At 38.1% G+C, this 26,979-nt stretch overlaps 1 protein-coding gene across 1 annotated transcript in view; it reads left to right on the top strand.

Moving 5' to 3' along the window:
- Positions 1–26,979, top strand: part of COL4A2 (collagen type IV alpha 2 chain) — a 1,470,466-nt gene that overhangs the window by 1,187,002 nt on the left and 256,485 nt on the right. The window contains exons 33-34 of the mRNA XM_044071270.1: positions 21,937–22,118; positions 23,601–23,664. Of these exons, the coding sequence (XP_043927205.1) occupies positions 21,937–22,118; positions 23,601–23,664 (246 nt within the window). The remainder of the gene's footprint in view (positions 1–21,936; positions 22,119–23,600; positions 23,665–26,979) is intronic.

The following is a 26,979-nucleotide window of genomic DNA, read 5'->3' as shown; positions in this document are numbered from 1 at the left end:
TGAGAGCCATGTGGAAGAAAGATACCCAGACAGTTCCAATAGTAGTAGGAGCAACAGGTCTTATAAAAAATAATTTACAATCATATTTAAATATGTTACCAATTCATGAGACACCATACGAATTGCAGAATGAGTCATTACTGGGCACATTGCTGGTGCTGTGAAGAGCACTTTAGGCTGACATCAAAGAGTGAAACAATACTAATTTCATGAACTTTAATCGTACTTTGACTTAGAAATGGGATCCATTACTGTCATGGAATTAAAACCCCAAAAGACTTGGAGAAATTAAAAATGGCAAACACCCTATCAATAAAGATATAGGTATTCTCCACACACTTGACCCTACTCAGTTAGGATTTGTCAAAGGGTGATCATGCCTGTTAAACCTGGTGAACTTCTTCAAGACAGTCACCAAGGCCCTGGACAAGGGGAAATCTGTGCATACAGCCTACCTGGACTTCTAACTGACTCACTGATAGAATTCATATAGTCAAAATAGGGGAATTCACCTCCAACAGCAGACCTCTAACCAGTGATGTTCAGCAGGGATCAGTCCCGGGACCTCTACTGTTTGGAATCTGTTTCTCCAAAGTACAAACAAAAACTAAAGATCTGTGGCTGACAAAGTTTGCTAATGACTGCAAACTGGGAGTGGTCATAGAGTCTCCAAATTATGTTACATCCTACAAGAGGGTCTTACACAGACAAATGATTGGTACCAAAGGCATAGCCTTAAACTCAATGCAAAAAAAAATGTGTTATCATTCCTTTCAGCAAAATCAATGTTTCTGCTAACTACCACATCAATAGCAGCACCTTAAGTACACACTCAGTGGTGAGAGTCCGGGGCACACAGGTTAACAGCATCCTTACCTTTGCCCACCATGCCTTCACAGTGAAAAGGCCATTTGATATTGTTCATCTCATAAGTAAAGGCATTGCTTCCAGAAAAAAAAAGAATTTATAACCTCCCTGTACTCTACCCTCATCAGGCAATAATTGAGTACAATGCTCCTTCTGGTATGTACCTTTCCAAGCACCTGCAGCAACTGGAAAAACCACAAAAGTTCCTCACAAGGAAAATTCAAGGCCTTCAGCATCTGTCCTATGGGGATCATCTGAAATTACTATTAGTTTATTGTGTTTCATGCAGACTACTCAGAGGTGATCTCTGCCTTGCATACAAGGCAATCTATGACCCTGCTTTATTGGAAATGCTGCATATCCACAAGTCAAATGGTGCACGAGTTACTCACTTTAAAGACCTTAACCTGGTATGTGACATTAATAAAACCTGCTGGAGGGACAGATTTGTCTCCCAGAGGTTACCATACCTTTGAAACAGACTCCCACTTCATGTAAAACAGAGCACCTCTTTAGACACAATCTGTATGATTGGATGGATGACCATAAATTCACCCCGGGGGGTCCACTTGTGTCCCTCTTGGACAGGGCAATAGGTGCTGATCGTGGAAATAAGTGTAAGAACTTGTCTAGGCTTGTAATTGCCTTAGGTCCATTAACCCAGTAACTTTCTATAATCCTCTCTCTCTCTCTCTATATATATATATATATATATATATATGTGTGTGTGTGTGTGTGTGTGTGTGTGTGTGTGTGTGTGTGTGTGTGTGTATATACGTAATGTACTTCTCTTGCATGAAGTGTGAAGATGATGGCTGTGAAATGAGTGTAGTTATCAAATCCCATGCTGATATTCAAAATCTCCAGCAAGAACACCACCAAACAAATGCTTGATGTGTTAATCAAGGGTGTGCTTTCAGGGCCTTGAAATGCAGCATATTTTATGTTAGCAAAGCTTGTATCTGTACCACTTACCATACAGATATGACAGTCACTGGGTATTTGAGTCTCTGTATTCCTGACAGATTCTCCTTTGACCACAGTGCCTCTGTGGTTGTTGCAAAATCCTTCTACCTTTCACAACATATCTTTTGTAGTATCTCCTCACGTTCCAAAGAACCGTACTGTATTCATCCTTTATTAGGCCCGTCATTGAAAACAATGCCCCCATTAGCACATACCCTCAAAGTACTGAAAACTACTCAAAATACATAAACGCTTCCTCAACAAAAAGACCTCAGGTCTCAGTAAGCCTAGCTACTCTGACGTACTGAAAGAATCTGTCTCACTACAAAGTGTCCTACACATTCCTGAGGGAATCATGTCCACTACAGTTCCCATGTTATGAATGGCGCAGCACTCTAAGATCACCATCACCACAATAAAACTAGATGTCAACTTATGCTATCACATCAACAGTACCAGATGGCATGACATGTACCTTACCCAATGAATTCCACATCTGTGAAATAAGTTGACATTATAGATTAGTCCCAACACTTCTCTTGCAACCATTATAACCAGTTTGGATAGAAACAGCAAATCCATTGTTTTTTTCAAAAATAGGTTGTTTTCCCCTACATAAAAAAATAAATAAGTAAATAAATATTCCTTTCTTTCTTTCTTTTGGGAATGAAATCAGAGTTTCATTTCTCTGACCTTGTTATATCTACCAGCAGGGAAAACTACTAATAGGAGTCTGGGTATGTTATGTACTGCCTGATTAACACAAAATAAAATTAAATAAATAATAAAATGTATTACGTAGGTCAGATGTAGTTCATAATGTAAGATTTCAGCCAGTTTTGGTCTAAGTCATTTAATCACATATTCATACCCAAATTTGTCTGAGCATGGGCCTTGGCTTTAGTAAGTAATCTCATTAAATGAGAGAGAACATTCACAAGTGATGATCTTTAAATGTGTGCAAATTGGTGCTGTACAACACAAACACAAGCTATTAGCACATAATTTTAACCTTTAACTACCATCACCACTAGTTATAACACAAAAAGCCAGCAAAAGTGGGGGTGGGGGGGGATTCACAGCTGGATTTCTTTGAAGATACTGAATGTTATTAGTAACCCTCCTCCATCTTGTTCTTGAAGCCTTGCAACTAAATATTTAATTTGTGTGTGTGTGTGTGTGTGTGTGTGTGTGTGTGTGTGTGTGTGTGTGTGTGTGTGTGTGTGTGTGTGTGTATGCGCGCGTATGTATTTATTTAATTTAATGAAACCAAAAAGTAATCAATTTTCAGTCATAAATCCTAAAGGTCCAATACACATACATACAACCACATCTCAGGTCTCCTGAATTTGGAGGATTATATCTAATTTGCTCTCAAATTTTTGTTTCATCCTTCCTAAATTTGAAAATTATTTTGAGTTACTAGCACCAGTAAAAGTACCTAATATGGAAGCTTTTCCCTAATTATTTTTTCTGTGTCCATAATTCCGAGTTAAAAGTTGAAAGACATGACACATACATACACACACACACATTGTGCTAACACATTTGCAGCTATTTACCACATTACAAGAGTGTGCCAATTTTATCATTTTTTAAGGCTCCAGCTTCTTGCAGAACAAAAAAATTAAGTTGACTACAGTCTTTTGAAAAAATTGCTTGGAATTAAAAAAAAAAATTAGTACACTCAACAAAACAAATATAAAATTATCCAACTGCCTGTTTAAAAAAAAATGGCTTTTAGCCATGGATATGACCTTTCCTACTATCTCCGTTACCAGCTTGGTGGATAAGGGCATCCTGAGGCAGTGTAGGAATTCTTAGGTTCATAGGTTCATAGGTTTATACTAGGCTATCTGCCCTAAGGCATTTATAAGCCTAGCCCAAATTTTTGTGGCTTATGCCACCCCTTATATGAAAAAATACTGTGCCCATTAGTTTGTTGTGCCTCTGTCCAGCAGTGACACAGAGATGATTCAGGATAAACCTCGATCTCCCATCCACAGGTCAAGATTTCTCTTGAACAGAGCCAGCGAGGTGCTCTGCCTCACATGGACCGGGATTTTATTCCACAGCATAGGGAGTCTCTAAGTGATAAATCTATCCCTCCAGCACGTCCTATTTATATCCGTGCTAAGGTTTAAGTTGCTTGCTCTAGTGGTTTTGGTGGATTTGGATTTTTTGAGGTGGAGCATGTCCATTAATTCGGGTTGGACATGGCCTTGTATGTCAGGCACATGTCACCTCTGAGCAGATGGTATGCAACTGAATAGAGCTGGAGTTTCTTCAATCTGGCAGCATATGACAGATTTTGGAGTCCCTTTATCCTTTTGGTGAGGAACTTTTGGGGTCTCTCCAATTGCTGCAGATGTCGGGTGAGATACATCCCGAATGGGGCATTGTACTCGATCATTGGTCTGATAAGTGAAGAGTACAGGGGAACAATGACCTCACTAGATCTGGATGTGAATCCCTTCATGATCAGGTGGGCAGTGTAGAAGGTCTTTCTAACCACTTTAGCAACGTGAGTGTCAAAAGAAAGGCCACTGTCAACCTGGGTCCCCAGGTCCCTGATAACCTCTTCTGTGCTTAGTGGATTGCCACCTATATGGTAGCTTGGGGTTACCTTGTTTTTCCCAAAGGGTATGACTATACATTTTTTGGCGTTTAACTTCAGGCCATGGCTCTGGCACCAGCTATCTGTTTCCGTGAGTCCCTTCTGAAGGATATCCGTGTCCGATGCACTTTCCACTATTGCGCCCAGTTTGCAGTCGTCAGCAAATTTTGTCAGCCAAAGTCCTCCCATGTTGGCCTGTACTTCTGAGAAGTAGATGCCGAACAATAGGGGGCCAAGGACCAAGCCCTGTGGGACACCACTTGTGACCGGCTTGGAGTCTGACATAGCGCCAGCAACTCTAACCCTGTGGGTTCTGTCCTTAAGCCAGTTTGCAACCCATCTTGTGACATATGGGTTTACATTTAAGCTGGTAAGTTTTTCTACAATACCCGAGTGGGGTATTGTGTCGAAAGCCTTTGCAAGGTCAAGGTAGGCTGTATGGACTGCCTTTCCCTCATCAATGGCCTTGGTGACTGTTTCGAAGAAGTCGACCAAGTTCAAAAGGCATGATCTGCCCTTGACGAAGCCAAACTGGGTCGGGTCCAATGTCTGCAAGTCCCCTATATCTTTGTTTATGAGCTCCATTATGATCCTCTCCATAGCTTTGCAGACTAGACTTGTTAAGCTTATGGGGCGGTAATTACCAGGGAATTGCCTCATGATTACAACAACCAGTAACTTCTCAAACAAACTGATATGGTATGTGACAGATGTATTTACACAATGTCACTAGAGGCAAAGTCTTCACATAAAAGCACTCCTAATGTCAATACAGCATGCTGCACCCATCACACACATTTCAAAGCAGACACAAGGGTGTAGCATGCAAATTCTGTTTTGCACTCACAAGCTATTTACTAACCCCACCTCACCCCCCAGACACTTACCACTTAAAAATGGACACATCTCTCAAAACGCTGCCCCCGAAGCACTTAATAAATGTATTTAAAATTTTCAGCTGTTCTCCCTAAAACTATTAAACATATAGCTTTTAGATTAGCAATATTGCATTCATTTAGACAGTTGTAGATATAATATGACCTAAAAAAAATACTGATGTGATGCTCAGAAATAAAAATGTACTCAGTAAAGTTCAAAGATTATGCCTGGCTACACTCTTGAGCAGTCACATAGACTCACATGCGCTGAGGCATTTAAATGTAACCTACCTAAACCCTAATGAAATCCTAGATGAAGTACACATAACAAATGCCCTCAGCAACCCTGAACGCACTCTTTTAAAACACCCACATCAACACATACTGCCACATCTCATGGAGCCTCTATTTCTAAGCCTATAAGGCAAGCCACCAGAGAATCCAACATTCCAGTCAATGGAGACTCCATTGTGAAACAAATTGATGTCCCTCTCACCAGGCTGAGTAAGGAGAAAGTCCCAGTCAATTGCTTATCCAGGCCCAGAATCCACCAAATTATACATGCACTCAAGTAATTGGACCACAAGTACCAGTATGACTCAGTCACAGTCCATGTGGGTATAAATGACCTGAGACATACATCCCTAGAATATAGGAAGACAGACGTCTGTGGTGCTCTCGAAATATGTGTCCCAAGCTAGTATGAGCCTAGCACTGAGCAGCATTTTACATTCTTCAAGGATGATGACATAATATGAACAAAAGATGACTGACTGTAATAATTGGCTTAGTTTGTGGTGTCATTCTAAAGGAGTGCAATATTTCTCAGCATGGAAGGAGTTACTACACAGACGGAAACTAAAGGTGGAGGTGTCTCGACTTACATCAGAAATAAATATACTTCAAGGCTGGTCAAACAGGACAATTTACTTGACCTTCTCCACATTCAAATCACCATAAGAAAAATCCAATACTACTTCCTTGCAAGCTGTAGATACCCCTCTGTGACCCAGGAAACGAATGCCATGTCCTTAAAGTTATTGGAAACACTCACCATCCAACCCAATACCATATTCATGGGCAACTGTAATTACCCCACTGTTAACTGGGAGTCATATATAACACCAAAAGAACAGGCACAGAGATTCCTGGATTTTGTAAACACAAACTCCTTGGACCAGGCTGTCAATACACCAACTTGGGGTGCAACCATACTTGATCTGATCCTCACCAATATGGGAAAGTGCTGCAGACCACCTAGTGTAATGTTTATTCTGGTAACATCAGACCACAAAATGGTCTCCTTTGAAGTATAAAACTAGGAATCCCAGCTAACCCTGGTATATTCAGGAACTACGTTAAGGCTACCTTCCTACTATTATTTGATAACATGGCAAAAATTTAAGTTACAGTAAATGCTAAGAATACTGTTGCCTATGCAGAACTATTAAAACAGAAACCCTATACAAACGTGTTACGTAAGTATGGGTAGATATGGCATATATACAATATCAGTACAACAGTGATATGTTTGAAGCCTGTACTAAACCAAAGAATGTTCATTTTAGCTTGTTAACACACTGGTTGGTCTGCTCTAAGGGGAATAGATGCATTACAATCAGAGAATGAAGCAAGTTTTGATTATTTCTGTGTTTATTTTGCATGGATCAAATAATTCTGATATTCTTTGAGCTGCTGTAGTAGATATCTATTAGCTGGTGATTATTTGTAATTTATTTAGAATACATGAATGTATTATGTAGGGTCCCCACTTGCAGGTTACAGTGGCTAAACAGTAAAGCCCCAGTCAAACCTTTCCTACACTTTTTAAGGAATCAGCATCAGCTTCATCATGGAACAAACTGTAAGTCCCATAGTGAAACTTTCTTCTAGCCACAAAAAAAAAAAAAGTTAAGCAAACATTCTTTGAGACAACAGCAGCCTAGCAATTTGCCTCAGATGCAAATGGGTGACTCTGCTGTGACTGTACCTTTGACCACTCATCTTTTACACACACACACACACACACACACACACACACACACACACACACACACACACACACACACACACACACAAAGACACGCAGGAATGGAAAGATGATATAAATGGAAGGCAAAGGAGAGTAATACTGATGGAATTGAATTCACCCTCAAGTCTTGGTAAGTACTTTCACAATGTGGACCCTGTTTTTTTTTCTTTTTACAAAATCTCACCAAGGTGACACTGATATATAAACTGTATTTTATATGACATATATCATGGAAACAAGAAGGTTAAAAATAAAAAAGACAGCTGGGTGCACAAGTCCCAGGATAAAAACATGCCCAATCCTGGTAGGTGCACTGGTGCCAGGACTGGAAAAAAATGACAGTGCAGAATCCTCAAGCTACAGAAATATTCCTACAGTGGGGCTAGGCCAGGCTTAGGGGAGGATGGCCACCCAGCTTAAGAAGGAAGTAGTAGTTCACAGAAATTCACAAAAGCTGACAGGCCAAAGAAGAACCATAAAGATGACACAGTAGACTATTGAGGATAAGAAAGAAATTGTGTGTTGTTACTATTATGCAAGAAGCCCAACATTTCCAGACACAAGATATACTAAAAGATTAACAGAGAAATTAGAGGAAAGAAAAATACTTGCACAATAAAGGCTGTCAAAAGTTTCAAATGCAGATTCAAGTAAGGAGAAACAGGAGGAGCAGGAGACATCTGGAGAAGAAATATGGACATGGCAAATATGAAGAGATGTAATATGGCACAATATTTATGTAAAGGAGAAAGCAAAACTGATTGATACAAACAGAGCAACACCAAAGATATTTGAAGAGAAATACAGACAAAGGCATCCAGATATTGAAAATTGTACAATAAAATATCAGAAAACAAAGATGGAAAGTAGAAAGGAGTATTAGTAATGGAGAAGTTAAAGAAATAGAAACTGAGGTTAGGGATTACTGGCAAAGTGAAGGATTTAGTGTAGAAAATCTAACTCTGATAACATCACAGCAGGACAGAATAATAAATCCCCAAATTAAGGGAAAACCAGTGGAGCAGGAAACATCTGATCAGTTTCCATATGAAGATACTTTGGAGCCTTCAGTAGGAAAAAATGTAAAAAAGTTCAGTTGGAGTTGCACAGCAAGGAAAGGAACAGGAGACTGTGGCATCTCTAATGTAGTCAATGTTGTCAAGTGATAGATCAGTAAGTTCCCATATGAAAAAGCAATGGATGACACTGGATAAAATTAAACAGACTATGGCACAAGGAAGATGCTCTGGAACTTTCTGTAGAATGCTCACAGAGAATGGAGAATAAAGAATGTGCCCTCCAGTTAGAAGAAAATGATCTAAGGGAAGAGTTGCTTGACTTACTAGAAATGAATAGGCATAGTAAGATCAATGAAAGAAACAGACTACAGAAAAGTGTAATAAAACAAATGAACACAGTAATCAGGACTGTTTAAAGAAATTCATGCAATATAGCAGAAATAAACAGGATCTATTACTGTGCAGCTTAATTAATAACAGATGAAGTCTTACCACAAAAACACAGGGCAGTAAGGAAAAGGAAGGGGAGAAATCAAACGCCATTGTTGAAATATCGAATAGAGAAAAATATGAAGCAATTAAGACAAAAAGTGTCACTGTTAGAAGAGTAAGCAAAAAATACTCTGTATGCACTGTGGTGCCTGCCTAAGAGGGAATAAACCAACACAAATACTCAGAAAGATAGATGGGATAATAGCAATGCACAGATCAGGATCTATCATACACTACTACAAATAATAAACTAAAGATATCAGCACAGGCAGAAAAACTTAGAAGATATGCAAATAAATATAAAGGAAAAGTACAAAGCAAGCATTTTATTGATGACCCCCAAAATGTTTAATCGACAACTGGGAAACAAGACAAAAGGAAGAGAAATACCCTCCCCCCAAAAAGAAGAAAAAGACACATTTTGTAGAAATATCTTTGAAAATCCTTTGGAACATAACAAAGCTGTTGAATGGATAAAAGTAGTAAAAGAAAGAAGTTCAAATGTAAAGGATAAGAAATGAGATGAAGTAACAGCCAGAGAAACTGAAAAATAATTAAGAAAAGCTCCTAACTGGAAAACCCCAAACCCAAAGCAGTACCTAACTTCTGGCTAAAATTATTAATACCTCTACATGGAGATTTAGCCATGAGTAAGAACTATTTATATGCCACCCCAAACAGACACTAACCTGGTTAACAACAGGAAAAACAATGCTCCTCAAGATCGAACCTGCAAGCTATCCAGAAAACTATACACCAATAACTTGCCTTCTGACAATGCTTAAATTATACTCTGGAACTGATGCCGACAGAGTATATAGTCATTCAGAAGAAAACTCAATCATGGCAATAGAACAAAATGGATAACAAAAGAAAGTCATATGGAACAAAGGATTATTTGTTGTTAAAGTCATAATGGAGAACTGTAAAAAGGAGAAGAATCTAAGTTTGGCATGGATAGACCACAAAAAAAGCCTTTGCCAGCATCCCACATTCATGGATAAAAGACTGCTTACAAATGTATAAGATAAACCCTACACTAATCAATTACATTACATTAACCATGAAACAGTGGCAAACCACTTCAAAGTTAAGCCGTGATAAAGGACAAATTACTATTCCAGGGGTAAAAATTCAAAGGGGGATATTTTGTCACCACTGCTCTTTAGTCTTGCCCTTAACCCATTAAGTTGTCTACTTAATAAATTAGGTCATGGCTACCATTTGACTCCCAGGAAATAAAGTATAAAGACTTCTTACCTTCTTTTTGAGTGATGCTTTAAAACTATATATCGGTGTTAAGCAGGAACAGAAATTAAACCAGAAGTAGATAAAAATCAGGCATCAAATGAATGTGCCAAAAACGACAAGAAAGAATATAAGGTGAAGGATCAGATGAGAAGGAAAGAAATATAGAAAATGTATAATATAGTTGCAAATACAGAAAACTCTTGTAACAACCTCATGCCGATCAGGACTGAAACCAGGAATGGTTAAGGAGGGTTGAATTTAAACCAAAAATGAAAGGTTGATATTGGTGGCCAAAAACAGTGGACTACTTACATGTTGGTTTACAAAGTCCATTTGCAACAAACAAATGCAGGTTCAGTAAAACAGAACTGGAAACACTCGCACATCTAGTTGCTGGGTGTGATACACTAATGGCAGAAAGACTGTATACTGAAAGGTATAATAATGTGGCAAATCTGTTGCATTGCAGATTGTGCAAACATTATAATATTGAAGTAGCTGAGAATCATTGGAAACATGAGCCACAAAGCATTATAGAAAATGATGAAGTTTATATTATATGGGATCACCCATTACCAACAGTTCAAAAAATAGATGTGAGAAAAACAAATATAGTAGTCCATGTAAAGTAGACAACAGTAGCATTTATCTTTGAGAGTGCTACAGTTTCTTGCATCATAGCTCTCAACTTCTTACCACAAAAAATCTGGACAAAGCCAAAAATAATGGGGGGGGCCACTGCCCCCAAAATATTGACAATTTTTAAATATTGCTCTTATACACTTAAAACGTTGCTAGAGTAAAAGGTTTTGTGTTACCATGAATTTTCTGAAGGATATGAGGTCTGAAATTCAAATGCCTGTCATTATTTTTTTTTTTTCACATTTTTTTTTCACATTTGTTCTCCTAATTAACAATTTCTCTTACTTCCCTACTCAACTACCTCTCTCTCCTTTCTCTACTTTTACGTACTTATTCCTACTACTCTGTTTACTTTCTAATACCCTTCCTACTTACCATACATGTTCTTCAGGAACTATCCTCAAGTCTTCTATACTCTTCTATTTGCACTGCTTTTTTGTTACAACTCACCGTTTCATTTTATATTCTTGTTTAAAATACTATATAACACTATGTCTTATTCATAATTGCATTTTATGTTATTTTTTATTGTATTCTTTACTTTACTTTACTTTACTGTTTATTGTATTGTATTTTTTATTTATCTTTGTCATTTTGGAGCTTTTCTCCCCGGGCCTCCACTGAAAACGGTTCTTTGAGCCCAGTGGACTACCCCGGTTATCAAACTGGAAATAAAATAAATAAATAAATAAAATATTTAGTGAATTCTATCCTCAATGATTTGACACAAAAAAATCCAGAAAACTGTACATTTTATGAGGAACACACCAAAAATATGAGGCAAAAATGTGGGCATTCTGTGACAATCTGTACAGAGAGGTATGTCTTTTATACACAGAGACACAAAGTGATAAAATACCAGAATTTACAGGCAGAAATTAAGGCAATGTGAAGGAAGGACACCCAGACAGTTTCAATAGTGGTAGGAGTAATGGGTCTTACAAAAAAGAATTTGCAGTCATACATAGAGATGTTAACGATACATGTAACTCCATATGAATTGCAGAAGGAGTGAATACTTGGCACATTGCAGGTGCTACAAAGTGCAGTGCTGGCCAACATCAAAGATTGAAACAATACTAATTTCACGAATCTTAATGATAATTTGACGTAGGAAAGGGTCCATTCCCGACATGATATTTAGAAACCTAAAAGAGTTAGTGAAATTAAATAGAGAGAATACATTCACAAACACATATTTTATATATATATATATATATATATATATATATATATATATATATATATATACACACACACACACACACACACACACACACACACACACACACACACACACACATCAGGCAGATATGTATACAAACACACACAACACACAGATATATTCACAAACATACATGTATTGACACACACACATGTATAAAAATATTGTTGTATACACACACACTATATATATATATATATATATATATGTGTGTGTGTGTGTGTGTGTGTGTGTGATAGATAAGTTAGCCATGTGCATCAAGGAACAGCTAAAAGGCTAAAGGGGAGGGAAACAAATAAAATTAAGTTTGTTGTTACATGCAGGAGAATGTGTGCTCCTCTCTGATAATATAGTGATGGCTTTGAAACAAATCCTCCCTATGTTTGATTCCTTCACAGAGGTCTCAGTTTTAAAATGCAATAAGAAGAAAATAGTGCTGGTAAGAATATGGGAGTTTAAAGGAAAGGGGCTGCATAGAAAAATAAGAGACATTGGGCACTTTAAATACCTAGAAATCAGAACAGAAAGCACAATGAAAGCTACAACACAGAAAAACATTAATGAAATGAAAACAAAAGACAGAGGTGCTTTTCAAGAGAGGAACCTTTACATAGCTTGGAAGAATGAATGCGATAAGAAAGATAGTACTCCTAGTAATCATATACACACATATTTATTTATTTATTTATTTATTTATTTTATTTTACATTTGTTGACCGAGATAGTCCGACTGGATACATGTCCATTTTCAGTGGAAGCCCGGGGAGAAAAGCTCCAAACTTCATACTGCATACATACTACAGAATACGATTTCATATATACATATAAATCAGGTTTTACAATTTCCAAACAAAATTACATTCATTAAAAGGATCAAAACATAACTCGGTCACACAAGTTAATACAAAGTAATTAGGTTTTTAACCAAACAACTAGGATATAGTCACTTAGAGGCAGAAAGTCCTCATTAGGCGCACAGCTGTGGGAATAAAAGTTAATCGGGGGTAAAGCAAGGACATATCCACCGTGTTTTAAAGTATAGTATAAGATTTTTCCTGAACTGGGATAAAGAGGGTTCTGATGTTAGGTCAGCAGGAAGTGAGTTCCATGTTTTACCTGCAGAGTTGGCAAACAGAGCATCCCCAGCTGCGCTGTTAGTTTTGAGCGTGTAAACTAACATTTTGTTAGAGGATCTTGAGCTTCTGGTAAGGGGTGATAAGGCTTTTAAGAACAGGCATGTATTCAGACTGGTAGAGTAGCTTATGAACAATTACTAGTTGGTTGACCTTTATTTAGTAGATTAAGTAGTTCAAGCCACCCTAGAAGATTAAGGTTAATGCAGTGGTGGGTTCTATAGGCTGTACCAGTGGCAAATCTAGCAATGTGATTATAGCAGCTAGTGAATTTGTTCAAGTCGGTTTTACTTAAGTTTGTGAGTAAGGGGGTGGCATAGAGCAGGGTAGAGAGTAGGTGTGTGCAGGCAATAACAGTCCTAGCTAGGTGAGTTAGGAAGGGTTTAATCTTGTATAGAGAGACACGTTTTTTATTAACTGTTTTAATTGTATGGTTAATATGCAAGTCAAATTTAAGGTTATTGTCAACTATTACACCTAGGAGCTAGGTCGAGGGATCTGGTGAAATAATGGTGCCGTTGTTAGATTTTATGATGATTTGAGATGGAGAGAAAAGCAGCAGCTTAATTTTGTTGGGATTTAATATGAGATGACGATTAAGAAGCCAATTGTCAACTGTGTTAAAAGTTTTTTGGGATAACGACTGAAGTTCTGTTTGGGATGTGGCCGAGCATATTAGAGTCGAATCGTGCTCGTATTGAATGCATGTAGCCTCTGGGATGACTTTGTGCAGGTCATTTATAAATATAGAAAATAGGAGGGGGTCATAAGATGGAGTCCTGGGGGACTCCTAGGGTGATTGGTAGCAGGGTGGATAGGTTGCCCTTCCATAGGACTCCCTGTTGTCTACCACTCAGGTAAGATTAAAACCATTGGATAGCCTGGGTGTCTAGGGAAATGTTTTCCAGTGTTTGTATAAGTATTTGGTGATTTACCATGTCAAAGGCCTTGGAAAGGTCTAAGAAGATGGCTGAGGAAAGTTTATTAATGTTTTGGTTTAGATTTATAACATTAGTGAAGGAGAGAAAGGCAATGGTATTACTATGGTATGGTCTAAACCCATGTTGGGAGTTTGTCAGGAGGTTGTTCATGAAAAGATAGTTCAGGAGTTGTCTGTGTATGCATTTCTCCATAATTCTGACAAGTGAAGACAGGATAGCTATGGGCCTGTAATTAGAGAGCTCAGAGGAGCTGTGTCCTTTATGGAGTGGGATAACATGGGCTATCTTCCAGATGGAGGGGATGGAAGCTTCAGATATAGTTCTATTGATCAGGATGGATATTGGGTAAGCTACAGCATTGGCTGCTTTTTGTAGATACTCTGCTGGGAAGAGGTCAGCCGATAGGGTAGTTGGTTTTAATTATCTAATTAGTTTTCAGAAAAATTATGTTGAGACTGGTTGAAAGTTAAAAGTAATTTGGGCACTGTATGTAGTAACAATTGGATTTGGGCAGCTGGGGGATAATTGACTAGCTAGATGCTGGATAGTTTCTGAAAAAAAGCTATTGAAGGTATTGGCAACCTCAACTGGAGGTTTTTCAATAGAAATTGAGGGGGTAGGGGTGGTAGATTTACCTGGGTGGAGAAGTTTATTTGTACCTGCCCAAATTCTTTTGGGTTTATTTTGCTGTTTTTGTTGTAGATAATATTTTTTTTTGTCAGTCCTAACAGATATTTTTGTCTCGTTCCTTAGCTGCCTGTATCAAAGTTGATCTGTGGGTTTTTTGTGGTTTGCCAAGAGTCCCAAGCTTTATTTCTAAGTGAGATTTTCTGTCTGGTTTCTACTGAAAGCCATGGGGCAGCTTTTTCTTTAGTCCTAATAGAACAAGATGGGGTATGGGTGTCTAGGATAGCTAAGAATTTGCTACTGAAGTACTTTACAGCTTCTTCTAGTGGCAGATGTTTTAGGACAGACCAATTACACTGTTTGAGTTCATTTTGGAAGTTAGTGAGGTTAAAGTTTTTCTTGTTCCTAATTGTTTTATAAATGGGTTGGTTGGGAATGTTTGCCTTTTGCCTGATTATGTAGGTGAGAAAGTGATCACTTATATCGTCAGGCAGGGTCCCAGCTTTGTACAGGAGGGGATGACTATTAATAAGTATCCAGTCTAGGGTAGTTTCTTTATTGTTAGGTTTACTTAAACTAGTCTGTGTTAAAGTCTCCAAGAACAACTGTTTCTTGGAGGTAGTTATTTGACAGCCAGCATAGTATGTCCTCTAGAATTTCCATGTTATTACCTGGGGGAATATAGACACAGACTATGTATATGCATTTATTTTTATTGATATTAAGCTTAATAATGATAATTTCAGCCTTATCAACTTGTAATGATTGTGGGGCAACATTGGACATCTCAAGCGTGGTTTTATATCGAACCACTACCCCACTTCCCTTCTTAGTGGTACTGTCAAGCCATAATATATTGTACCCCAGTGGTATAACCTCATTGTCTAACATTGATGGTTTTAGTCAGGTTTCATTGAGGCATAGAATATCTGGGGAAAGATAATCTAGTAGTGCGTGAAGGTGCTGAACCTTGTTATTTATGCTTCTAATGTTTAGATGGCTAACCAGGAGTGAGTTAGGAAGTTTGTTAAGGGGAGAGGTAGTAGTGGAGCTAGAGCCGTTGGTTGAGAATGGACCAGGGTTTAGGTGGATGTCGCCATCCAATATGAGGTTCCATTGAGATTTAATGGTCAACTTCAGGAATTTGATAATTCGGTTTTGGTATCTTTTGATTTTTGGATTGATGTATCTTGTTCTAAGGGGTAGGTGGTGTTGACTGTGTGAGGAGTTAGGCATTAGGGGATATATCAAGTGATCTAACTTATATGGTGCTATTAGTCTGTTTGTTTGGCCTCTTGGGTAATTGAAACCACAATAGTCCTGATGTTCATAGGCAGTAAGTATGTGTGGGATAAGCATCAGAGGTATAATAGAGATAATCAACATTAATTTGGCCAGAGAGAGCAGCAGTGCCATTGTGTAGATATAGACTAGTGCTCTGGATGTTATTAGAAGATAAGCGAAATGTGGTGAGAAAGGGAGTGCCTTTTTAATACTTAGTTATTGCTGATTGGTTCTAGAGAGAGGGAGTGTGGTAACAATACTATAAATTTAGCACCACTAGGGGCAGTTGGGATTTGGTGGCAGAGTTTGGCAATGAGCGAGCCTGAGCAGAGCAGGGTTAACCAGACCAAGGGGTTCTTATGGTCTGTGTATGCTATGTAAGTACATTTGCCAATTAAGATACATTCCTTTACTAGTTTAACCTTTTTTGTATTGTTTTTAGCCCTTTTTAATAGCATTAATTTACTGGTATATTTTTTACAGTTTTCGGCTCACAGCAAGACATTGTCCCGTTCAGTTCTTAGCTAGAGCGTCTTCTGTGTGGAGATATGCGTGAATGGGTGTACCTTCGTTGGAGGTTGTGCATCAGAGTTGGCAACTCGGCACATAAAAATCTGCTGCCAATCATTAGCGGACCGGAGTTCCGCTGTGGCGACCCCTAACCGGGAAAAGCCAAAAGACACAACAACATAGTCTACTCATTAAAAGCACTAAAGGCTTAATGATGAATATCAGCTAGATTTTGCAGTTTTAACTTTCCAATGAATCAGAGAGAGGAGGTTGTGAAAAAGTTATTACAATTTACTTACCTCTGTGTAGAATTTCTACTACTACTTCAATTACAATCTTTATCAGATGACTAAGAAATGTGTATTCTACTTTTGCATTTTTGTTGATTGCACTTCTGTTTCAAATATCTAAAATGCCTGCACCATGATTATTTTATTTTATCAGTTTTAGTAGTGTAATGATTAAACTTTTTATATTGAAAATGCCTGTATTTTGTGATTATCATATTTCATCACTTTTATTCATTGTAATTGATGTTTCTTGCTGTACTAAAGTTTTTGTGGAGCTTTTTTCCCTGGGCCTCCACTGAAAATGGGTTCCTATCCTGACCCAGTGGACTTTCACAGTCAACAAATGTCAATAAATAACTAACACAAAGAACTGAGCAATGGGTTCAGGAGGGACCACAGAAAAGAATATTAAAAAAACTTAAACTAAGAAGGAATGAAAGCAGATGAGACTCCTGCTTATACCTGTGCACTAGGATATAACATCAACAGGTGGATACAGGAGAGGAAAAAGGAGCTGAACTGGTGGGGGAGAGCATAATGATGGACAAAGTAAAAAATGCAAGGAGTGCCAATGGGAGATGTGAAAAGCATGATATGGGAAAAGGAAAACAGCAGGAATTTCTGGAGTGAGAAGGGATGGGGAAAGCAATAAGAAATAAGTAGAAATCTGACAGAAACAGAGAAGAGGAAATGAGAAAGATGGGGATGGGGGGTAAGGGTGTTCAAGTCTCTAGAAGACCTACAACAGCAGTTTGGGCTGCAGAGATAACGATGGTGGAGATACCTCCAGCTGATAGAAATGTGTTGAGAAAATGAGAGGCATAAATGTAAAGGAGAGGAATGGGAGAAAGCAAGAAGAGGCAAGACACCATGACAGAAAATGTGTGAACAAAAACAAACAAAAACTAACAGCATTATATATATGAAGAGATAAGGAAAAACAGGAAGAAGACACATTCAGGTAAATGAGGCAAGGATGGAAAATGGTCCAAAACCAAAAAGTGCCAATGTACACCAGTAATAAAGTAGAAAAACAGCCAGCCAATGTCCCTCAGCCTCAAACACGATAAAAGCACACGTATCCAACTCGAACCACAGTTTATTAACAAGACATAAAAGTTTTTTTTTTTTTTTTTTTTTTTTTCCAACTCGAACCACAGTTTATTAACAAGACATAAAAGTTAAGCGCTTTCGTCAAATGACTTCATCAGAAGGATGGAAAATGGAAGAACTGCAGAGACCAATTAAAGAGGTATGATAGAAAGCCACGAAGACAAGAAATGTAGAATGTTGGTGGTCGGGGGGAAGAGGCAGGGATGATTCATATGTGCTGCAGTTGCATGGCACAGGCAGTCTAGAGTAAAGCAATAAAGGTTTGGTGGGGAATACACCAAAATGATGAGGAACGTGTGGCAATTCTGCATGTGTGGCACACAGACAGAAGGCAAAAAGAAGAAAGGTGGTTAAAGACACAAGGAAAGATGACCAGAGATTAAGACCCTCATAGCATGGAACTATAGAAAAGTACTGCAATAGTAACTCAGGAGATATAGGGGAGGTTTCTAGAAGTGGGTCAAAGTTTTAAAAAAAAAAAATGACGCCAGGGAAAATAAATGAGGAATGAAAGGAAACAATTGCATAACCCTTTATGACTGCAATTTACACAACTGCCTTATTGATTTTACTCTGTGCTACTTTGACTTCAATGTAACCTTTTGTCAGCCACCTCACTGCAGGATAATGCAGAATCATCTAAAGAAACATCTCAATCAGACTAGGGGTGAAAGTGCAACTGTCATTGTTGTCTATAATCCATCATTTTTTCCTAAAACCTCATAGATTGTAGGAAGGACGTCAGGACATTTTGAGTTAAAACCAAGAAATTCCCTAAAAATCAAGGATAGCTAACAGATATAGGTGTGTGTTGTAAGCCTACATATATTTACAACTGTAAATACGTCCATAACATGCAGTATATATGTATTTATATGGGTCAAATTAATTTCACTGAAAGCCCATTTCACTGAAACTCATTTCATTGAAAGGTATATGCCCTTTTCCCCATTGTAGTGCGATCCTAGAGTTAATATATATATATATATATATATATATATATATATATATATATATATATCTAGTAAGGTGGGTGGGGCACAGCCCCCCACCTATTTTATACATTTTAAACCATATACATGGATACTTACAAGTCCAATGAATAACTCTTTCTTAGAAAACAATATATACCCAAACTATGTGGGGGGCTATGCCCCCACACCTCCCAATGTAGGGTGCTGTACTCCCACACCCCCTTACTATATATAGTAACTCTAGGATCACACTACAATGGGGAAATGGGTATATACCTTTTAAGGAAATGAGTTTCAGTGAAATGAGTTTTCAGTGAAGTGACATTTCAGTCAAGTGTGCTCAGTCAAATGAGTTTCAGTGAAATGAGCTTTCAGTGAATTGAAGTAGACCCATATATATATATATATATATATATATATATATATATATATATATATATATAAACAAATATGTAGTTGAAGTTACAATTAATTAAATAAAGTTGTACGGCATACAAGTTTTAAGCAGGTCAAAGTTTTTCCCAATTTACTATAGCACTTTTATTTAACTAGATATGGGAAGAAATCCTTCTTCTACTATAAAAAAATAGCACATTGTAAACCTTGGACACATACCTCTCAATTGCTCTTCTCAAACAATTCTTAACACAGCTGAAAATAATGAGAGAACAAAATCCTAAATCTGGAGACAACTATTAAATATTATTCTACCAAAGTTCAGTTAACCAAACAAATTTAGCTAGGGTTGCCACCTTTCGTTGTGGCTAAAACTGGAGTAAAGCCACACCCTTGCATCACCAGTAACCCCGCGCACCCCACTCTGTAAAAAAAGCATAGTAAAGCAGCCGATTTACAAACTCTGATAGTCTGTTTCCTTTTTTGAAACAGAATACTGGCATTTGTACAGTGTTTTCTGGACTACCGGAGAACCGGTTTGATTAACGGATAGTCCGGAAAAAAACGGAGGGGTGGCAACCCTAACTTTAACATCAACATGCTTCCTCTGAAAAATAAAATGTGACACTATAATGCCTGGCTGGCAGTGTTTGATGGGATTCGTAGTGATTTACCAGAAAGTAAAAAAAAATGCTACAGACGGCAAGGTACAACGTAAAACGAGGGCCTTCTGCAAAGTTACAGTTAGTTGAGAGGTATCCAATCCACTCATTCTAAAGAAAGAATGCACCACTCTCTCAAGTCTTACCAGCCCAACAGCTGATAAAGAAATATTTTCGATAACACCATGCTCACGGGAAACTGCAACTTGGTGAAAAAAAGATTCCACACAACAAAATATGACCATTTATATTATCGTTTAGTAGTAGCAGTAGTTTACCATGATTGTGGTGTTACCAAAAATATTTTTTTATCAGCTGTTGGGCTAGTTAGACTTGAGAGAGTGCCACTTTCATTGTCGAGAGTGAGCGGTTTGGATTAATACCACCTCCTTACTACCTGCCATAAGACCATAAGAAAAAGACTTGTACAAAATGATGACTTGACAGTCACACAATAAATGTTAAATGATGCATGCACTGTGCAGGACCATGCAAGATTTATATTTTCTCATCTTATATTCAACAGCAAAGCTACTGATAGCTACAGATATTGCTTTTCTTTTCCATTCCATAAGTGTCAGTGTTTTGCTTTATGCAGCCTTTATTGCGATCATATTTAGTAACACACGCAACAGAAAAGAAAAGGAATGCAATATCTGTCACTAGCAGAAGGTTTGATGATCAATATAAGAAGAGAAAGTGTAAATCCTGCACCGATCCTGCACAGCATATGATTGGCACATAGTGACTCGAAGTCTAAACTGAAGCAAGCTGGCAGTTAGCGACAGAGTGCAATTCTCTTGCATGCAACAACATGTAAAAAAAAAAATATATATATATATATATATATATATATATATATATATCTATACATACATACATATTGCCCTATAGCCCTATATGTATTACCCTACAACAAGATTACTTGTCCAAAAGAGCAGAAAATACTGTTTTCTCTGTATTCAGGTTTATTAGTAGATCTCTGTATTCAGTTTTATTAGTAGATCTCTGTATTCAGTTTTATTAGTAGAGCTCTGTATTCAGGTTTATTAGTATTTTTGTGAAGATGCATGCTGTTCCCATGGCAGCTGCATTTTGTCAGACACATTTGGATACTAGCATAGACTTTTGCACAAAATTTGTAGATATTGCCTAAATTAGTATTTACCTAAAAAAAAAAACACAAAAACAAGTATGGAGCACTGTGTGAAGGAGGGAATCCAAGCTCCGAGTGTCTTATTCTGGAGGGAAGCAAAACAGGACTGGAATACAGGTTCGCACACATTGTAAAGAAACTCAGTGTCATGGCTGGAATAGTTAGAACATCATTACTGATGTCACAAACAGAGAAGTGATTTACAAAGTGGGTGGTAGTGTTTCAGCTTTGGTCCGAGGCAGAAATGAGATTTTGATAACGAGAGAATGCCCATTTAAATAAGGGCAGAAAAACATGTTTCCCTCCTGTATGTGCTGACAAAAGACAACTGGTCTTAGATTGCAATTTGTCTCTAGCTTTTTAGCTTCCGTTTTAGGTGGCACAGTCTCTGATTACACTATGGTGTTAAGGGGGTAGGGGGACTTGGCTAAAGGTCTTATTGTTCTTAACAGGACCACCCTCTGTAACTACTCCCTTGCTCCAAACAACCTGATTATATATAAATAAGGAATGTTTTTGATGGTTTTCATTATACTCAACTAGGATCGCTTGTTTGTGTGTTTCTATAAAGGATATTCCATTTTTAACTGTGGACTACCTTCAGTTTTCCATTTGATTATTGTTTAGCATATATTTTACAGTTATATTTTACATTCAATTTTTATTAAGTGAACTAAGTGCATAACATAATTTAGGAAGTGAATATCACACTCTCCACACTGTGGTTTCTTCTTAGTTTATTTTTTTTTTAACCATGAAAATGCATGCACATGTTTTGTATCATTCCTTGTCATAAATCCACAAATACAAAAATATCACATAACTTGACAGAACTGATAAATATGTCTTTCTTTTTGGCAGGTGAAAAGGGCATGCCCGGTTACCCTGGCATAGCTGGTGTACCAGGCATTCCTGGCTCCCCTAGTCGTGAAAAGGGTGTTCAAGGGGGTAGAGGTGAAAAGGGAAAAACTGGTATTCATGGACTTCCAGGTCAACCTGGTCCTAAAGGAATTTCTGGCTTTCCAGGAATGACAGGCAAACGCGTAAGTTTAATTGCTTCACTGTATGTTGCTATGCATTAAAATGGAACTATGATTCACAGATTTTATATCATTAGCATTTTGCAAATGTGGCCCTATATTATTCTCTTTAGTGGTCAGAATTCTACAAGTAGTAGGTCACACAAGCTTTGCCTTCTGATTAAACACCTCTCTACCGTGCATGTCTCCACAGTCAGCATAATGCCTATGCAGCAAATTAACAGACTTTCAGAATTTAATGGGATAACAGCATACATGCAGTCACCTTTGAATGAAATATAATTGGCATGTTTCCTTTAACTGTTCATTACAAACAAGCATACAGACAACTACTTATGATCTAATCTCGTCAAATACTTTCTGCAGAGTTGCACTGTACTTCATGTCTGTTCTATCACTTGTTTACAATTAATCTTCTCTGCCCTGTACCTGGAGCCACCTTCTGTTATGCTCAGTTTTTATATGACCCATTTAATGCTGTGTAGAACTGGATGAAGCATTCTTCATTTTTTGTACAAAGAGTCTGTAATAACAAAGTTCTAAGTGTCAATAACATCATAATAAACTTTACAAACTGAAGTGGTTGGCAGTGTACAGCTATCTAACAGAATAACAGTAATTAAGGTTTTATCACAAGACCAGTTTTAGACTGAGGACCACAGGTTTGGTGCCTTGGGGACACAGAAGTTGTATCATTGTGGTATGGTAAGTATATAAAAAGCAGACCGTGGCTCTGTTTCGCTTACTACTCTTAATTCTGATCATATTCAAAAGTGTGCCTTTTTCTTTTTTGACATATTGCTGCTTATTTTTATGGTCTGCATCATAGTCTTTCAGCTTGTCTTTTTTATTGAAAAAGGAGAAATGCAGACTGATGTAAAAAATTATTCTTACAGCAGGCAGTGTCTGATCTGTATTAGCAAAAATTATTTTCAGTAAGCAGTGAGGATTATTAGAGATGTGCTGTATTCAGTTTTATTAGTAGATCTGTGTATTCAGGTTTATTAGTAGATCTCTGTATTCAGTTTTATTAGCAGATCTCTGTATTCAGTTTTATTAGTAGATGTCTGTATTCAGGTTTATTAGTAGATCTCTGTATTCAGTTTTATTAGATCTCTGTATTCAGGTTTATTAGTAGATCTCTGTATTCAGTTTTATTAGTAGATCTCTGTATTCAGGTTTATTAGTAGATCTCTGCATTCAGTTTTATTAGTAGATCTCTGCATCCAGATTTATTAGTAGATCTCTGTATTCAGGTTTATTAGTAGATCTCTGTATTCAGGTTTATTAGTAGATCTCTGTATTTAGTTTTATTAGTAGATCTCTGTATTCAGGTTTATTAGTAGATCTCTGTATTCAGGTTTATTAGTAGATCTCTGTATTTAGTTTTATTAGTATATCTCTGTATTCAGGTTTATTAGTAGATCTCTGTATTCAGGTTTATTAGTAGATCTCTTCTAATCTTGATTTGTTTCTTTGTTATAGGGTGAACATGGAGAAGAAGGAGCCATTGGGGTCCCAGGCGAAGAAGGTCCTACTGGTTTAAAAGGTATTGCTTTTATAATGAGGTTCTATACTTTTTTCATGATTCTTCAGCTTACAAAGTAGCCTTTCATGTCAGCTCTTGAAACCTTGAATTCAAACATCTGTGTATGCTTCAGGGGGAATACACAAGTGCTAACATTTGTTTAAAAATAATGTATTTCAGCAAAAGAGATGCAGTGCCACAAACAGAATGTGTATTACTAAATTAGAACCACGTCGCATGTACTGAAAATCTTAAATTCAGATGGTATGTCCTATTAAAAACATGTCTGTTTGTGAAAGGTAGTGTGTCATTCACAAATAGTGTTACATTTATTCTTTCTTTTGGCTGCCTTGTTGCCACAGAATTTTTTACCACCCTCCCACCCAGTTACAGTTGTCTTGTTAAATACCACTGTCTTTCTAGTTGCCTGGCTCTTATGTTAATCTGACCATATATCTCATTTCCTCTCTGCTTTCACTGGCTTGTGTGAGTAATCACAAAATCATCATTTTTGAAATCCCTCCCCTTCAACTATTTAAATTTATTGGCCATCCTACTGTATTCCATAGTACCAGAATACAAAAGTGACCACCTCTTTCAATCCATATTGCTGTTTTAAAAATAGTAACTCTCCATTAAACCTTAACTTTTTAAACAGGTAAAACTTAAGTTACCTACTTTCACATCTAACTTCTCTAGTGCACACTGCAGAGTGCATTTTTTTCATCTTACCTTTAAGCATCCCTGTGACCTAGCACTTTCTCTAATACCTGCTGGAAAGCACTAGGAAGCCTTAAACTCATACAAACACTGAACTCTCCTTGTTAACAAGGAGAAATTAATAGTAGGCACTAAACAGCCTATAATTGCAAAGTAACTTGCTAAAGTAAGGGAAAACAGCTCCTGTACTTTACAAAAAAAAAAAAAAGCACCATACCAGGCATGTCCAAGGGTCAGCTTCCGGTGATTTCTTCTGTCCACCTGGTGAATCTGGGCATACTGGGGCAATGCAGCAATTGCTCATGTACACAGACAACCCCCTCCATCTACCACCCAACACTACAACCTGTGAGAGATGCACTTACATAGCCAAAATGGAAGCAAAGCTCTCTCCACCCAAGATTGTGCTAGATAGTCAAGAGGAGAAGGTTAACACCCACACTACACCTCAAGGACCACATAGCCCTTCTAAACCCACACCACCAACACCCACATATAGCAACACTAAATCCTCATATGCAGGGGCCCTTAACTGTAACCTGCCCAAGCAACAAGGACCACTGAAGCTGAAATGCAAACAAACACCAGTCACAACCAAAGTGTCACATAGTTCACAACACCAGTGTGTGCCACCCAGCAACAGCCCCTAAGGCAAGACAATATACCTAACACTTTAGTCATAGGTGACTCTAAAGTCCAGCACACTGATGTCCCCCTCACCAGGTTGAACAAGGAGAAAATTACGGTCAGCTGCCTGTCGGGTGCCAGGATCCGCCACATAACTCATGCACTCAAGTCACTCCACAACAAGTACAAATATGACTCTGTCATTGTCCGTGTTGGAGTGAATGACTTGAGATGTACCTCCCTTGACTACATGAAAAGAGACATGGAAGAGCTCTCGGATCATGTGGCCCAGGCAGGTATGACCCTAGCCCTGAGTAGCATCCTGCCTTCTCCCAGAATGATACCACAATATAAGGACAAAATGATTGACTTCAACAATTGGCTAAGCTTCTGGTGTCATTCAAAGGGGATCCAGTATCTGTCTGCCTGGGACAACATGACTGACAGACCACAATGCTTTGCCAGAGATGGTCTGCACCTGTCGTCCCTGGGATTCAGGTTACCGGCTAAGGCTCTTGCAACCCCTATAGTGCCTTTTTTAGGCAAAGTTCAAAGGACAAAACCACCACCATAACAGGTACAAGCATGCAAAATCTGAAGGTAATGCTACTCAATGCTAGAAGTCTAAACTTCAAAATGCACTCTCTCGAGGCACTCCTTAAAATGGAGAACATCGATATCTGTGCAGTAACTGAGACCTGGTTCTAGGCTCCAGAGAGCACCCCTGCAATACCAGGCTACAACTCTTACCACACTTTTCGGCCACCAAACCAGGACCGAAACACTAAAGGTGGAGGAGTGTCAATATTCACCAAGGATATTCACACCACCAGGCTAGTTGCCCAACACAATGCGTCTGAAATTCTCCAGGTGCAACTAACACTAGGGAAGACTGCAATCCAAATTGTAGCTTGCTACAGATTCCCCCACCATACCCCAAGATTCTCACTACACCTTTCTAAACATACTAGAAAATATTAAGATAGAACCAAACACCCTAATACTGGGTGATTTTAACTACCCTGCCATTAACTGGGAAAACTAATCATGTACAACACCTTTGCCCTACGGTTCTTGGAATTCATAAATTCCAATGCCCTGGATCAACTAATCTATAGTCCCACCAGGGGCTCCAATATCCTAGACCTGGTCATTACCAACATGGGAAATCAATGCTCCACACCTATGGTCACCCCTTCGTTAGTCAGGTCTGACCATAAGCTAATCACCCTTAACATCCACATCCCACCCCCACCCCCCAGTAAGGAAACCTCCATAAAAAAACTTCTCCAAAGCCAGTTTCATGCTACTCAAGTCAGAAGTGACAAACTTCATGACACCCATGCAGACAGGAACTGAAAGTTCAACTGCTGAATCCTACACTAAGGCACTGTACGAGCACATCCACTCATGCATGAATCGTGCCATCCCAAATAGAACCAAGATGCTCTCATCCAAAAAAAGGAAGCCAATCTGGTGGTCCCCTGCCATAAACAAACTTTACAACAAAAGGAAGAAACTGTTGCAGAAAAGACGAAAATTCCAGGATGCAAAAAACTCCCTTACCAGCCTCAGTAAGAAACTGAGATCCCTCATAAAATCCTCCAAAGTTAGTTACGAAAATAAAATTGCCAAAGATTCCAAAGATAACCACAAGGCATTCTATAACTATGTCAAGAATCTAAATGGCAATGCTTAGATCTGCTCTGAGCTAAAACAGAATGGCATTAAATATACTGATCCCAAGGATATTGCCAATATCCTGGCAGATTGATTCAGTGCCAACTTCACCCTCCTCTCACCCCCTAAATGGCCCATCTCAATACCAGAAGATTGCCAAATTCCAGTAATAATGGCCACACAGATAAAAAATGCACTCTCCAAAGCTAAGAATACAGCATCCATGGGACCAGATGACATCCCGGGCTGTGTACTACATGAACTACAATATGAACTGGCATCTCACCTAAGTGTCATGTTTAATCATAG

This window comes from Protopterus annectens, chromosome 5.part0 (genome assembly GCF_019279795.1).
Source record: "Protopterus annectens isolate FY-2018-M chromosome 5.part0, PAN1.0, whole genome shotgun sequence".
NCBI classification, from domain to species: domain Eukaryota; kingdom Metazoa; phylum Chordata; order Ceratodontiformes; family Protopteridae; genus Protopterus; species Protopterus annectens.
The sequence above is the reverse complement of the archived record's forward strand: the minus strand, read 5'-3'. Positions and strand labels throughout refer to the sequence as shown.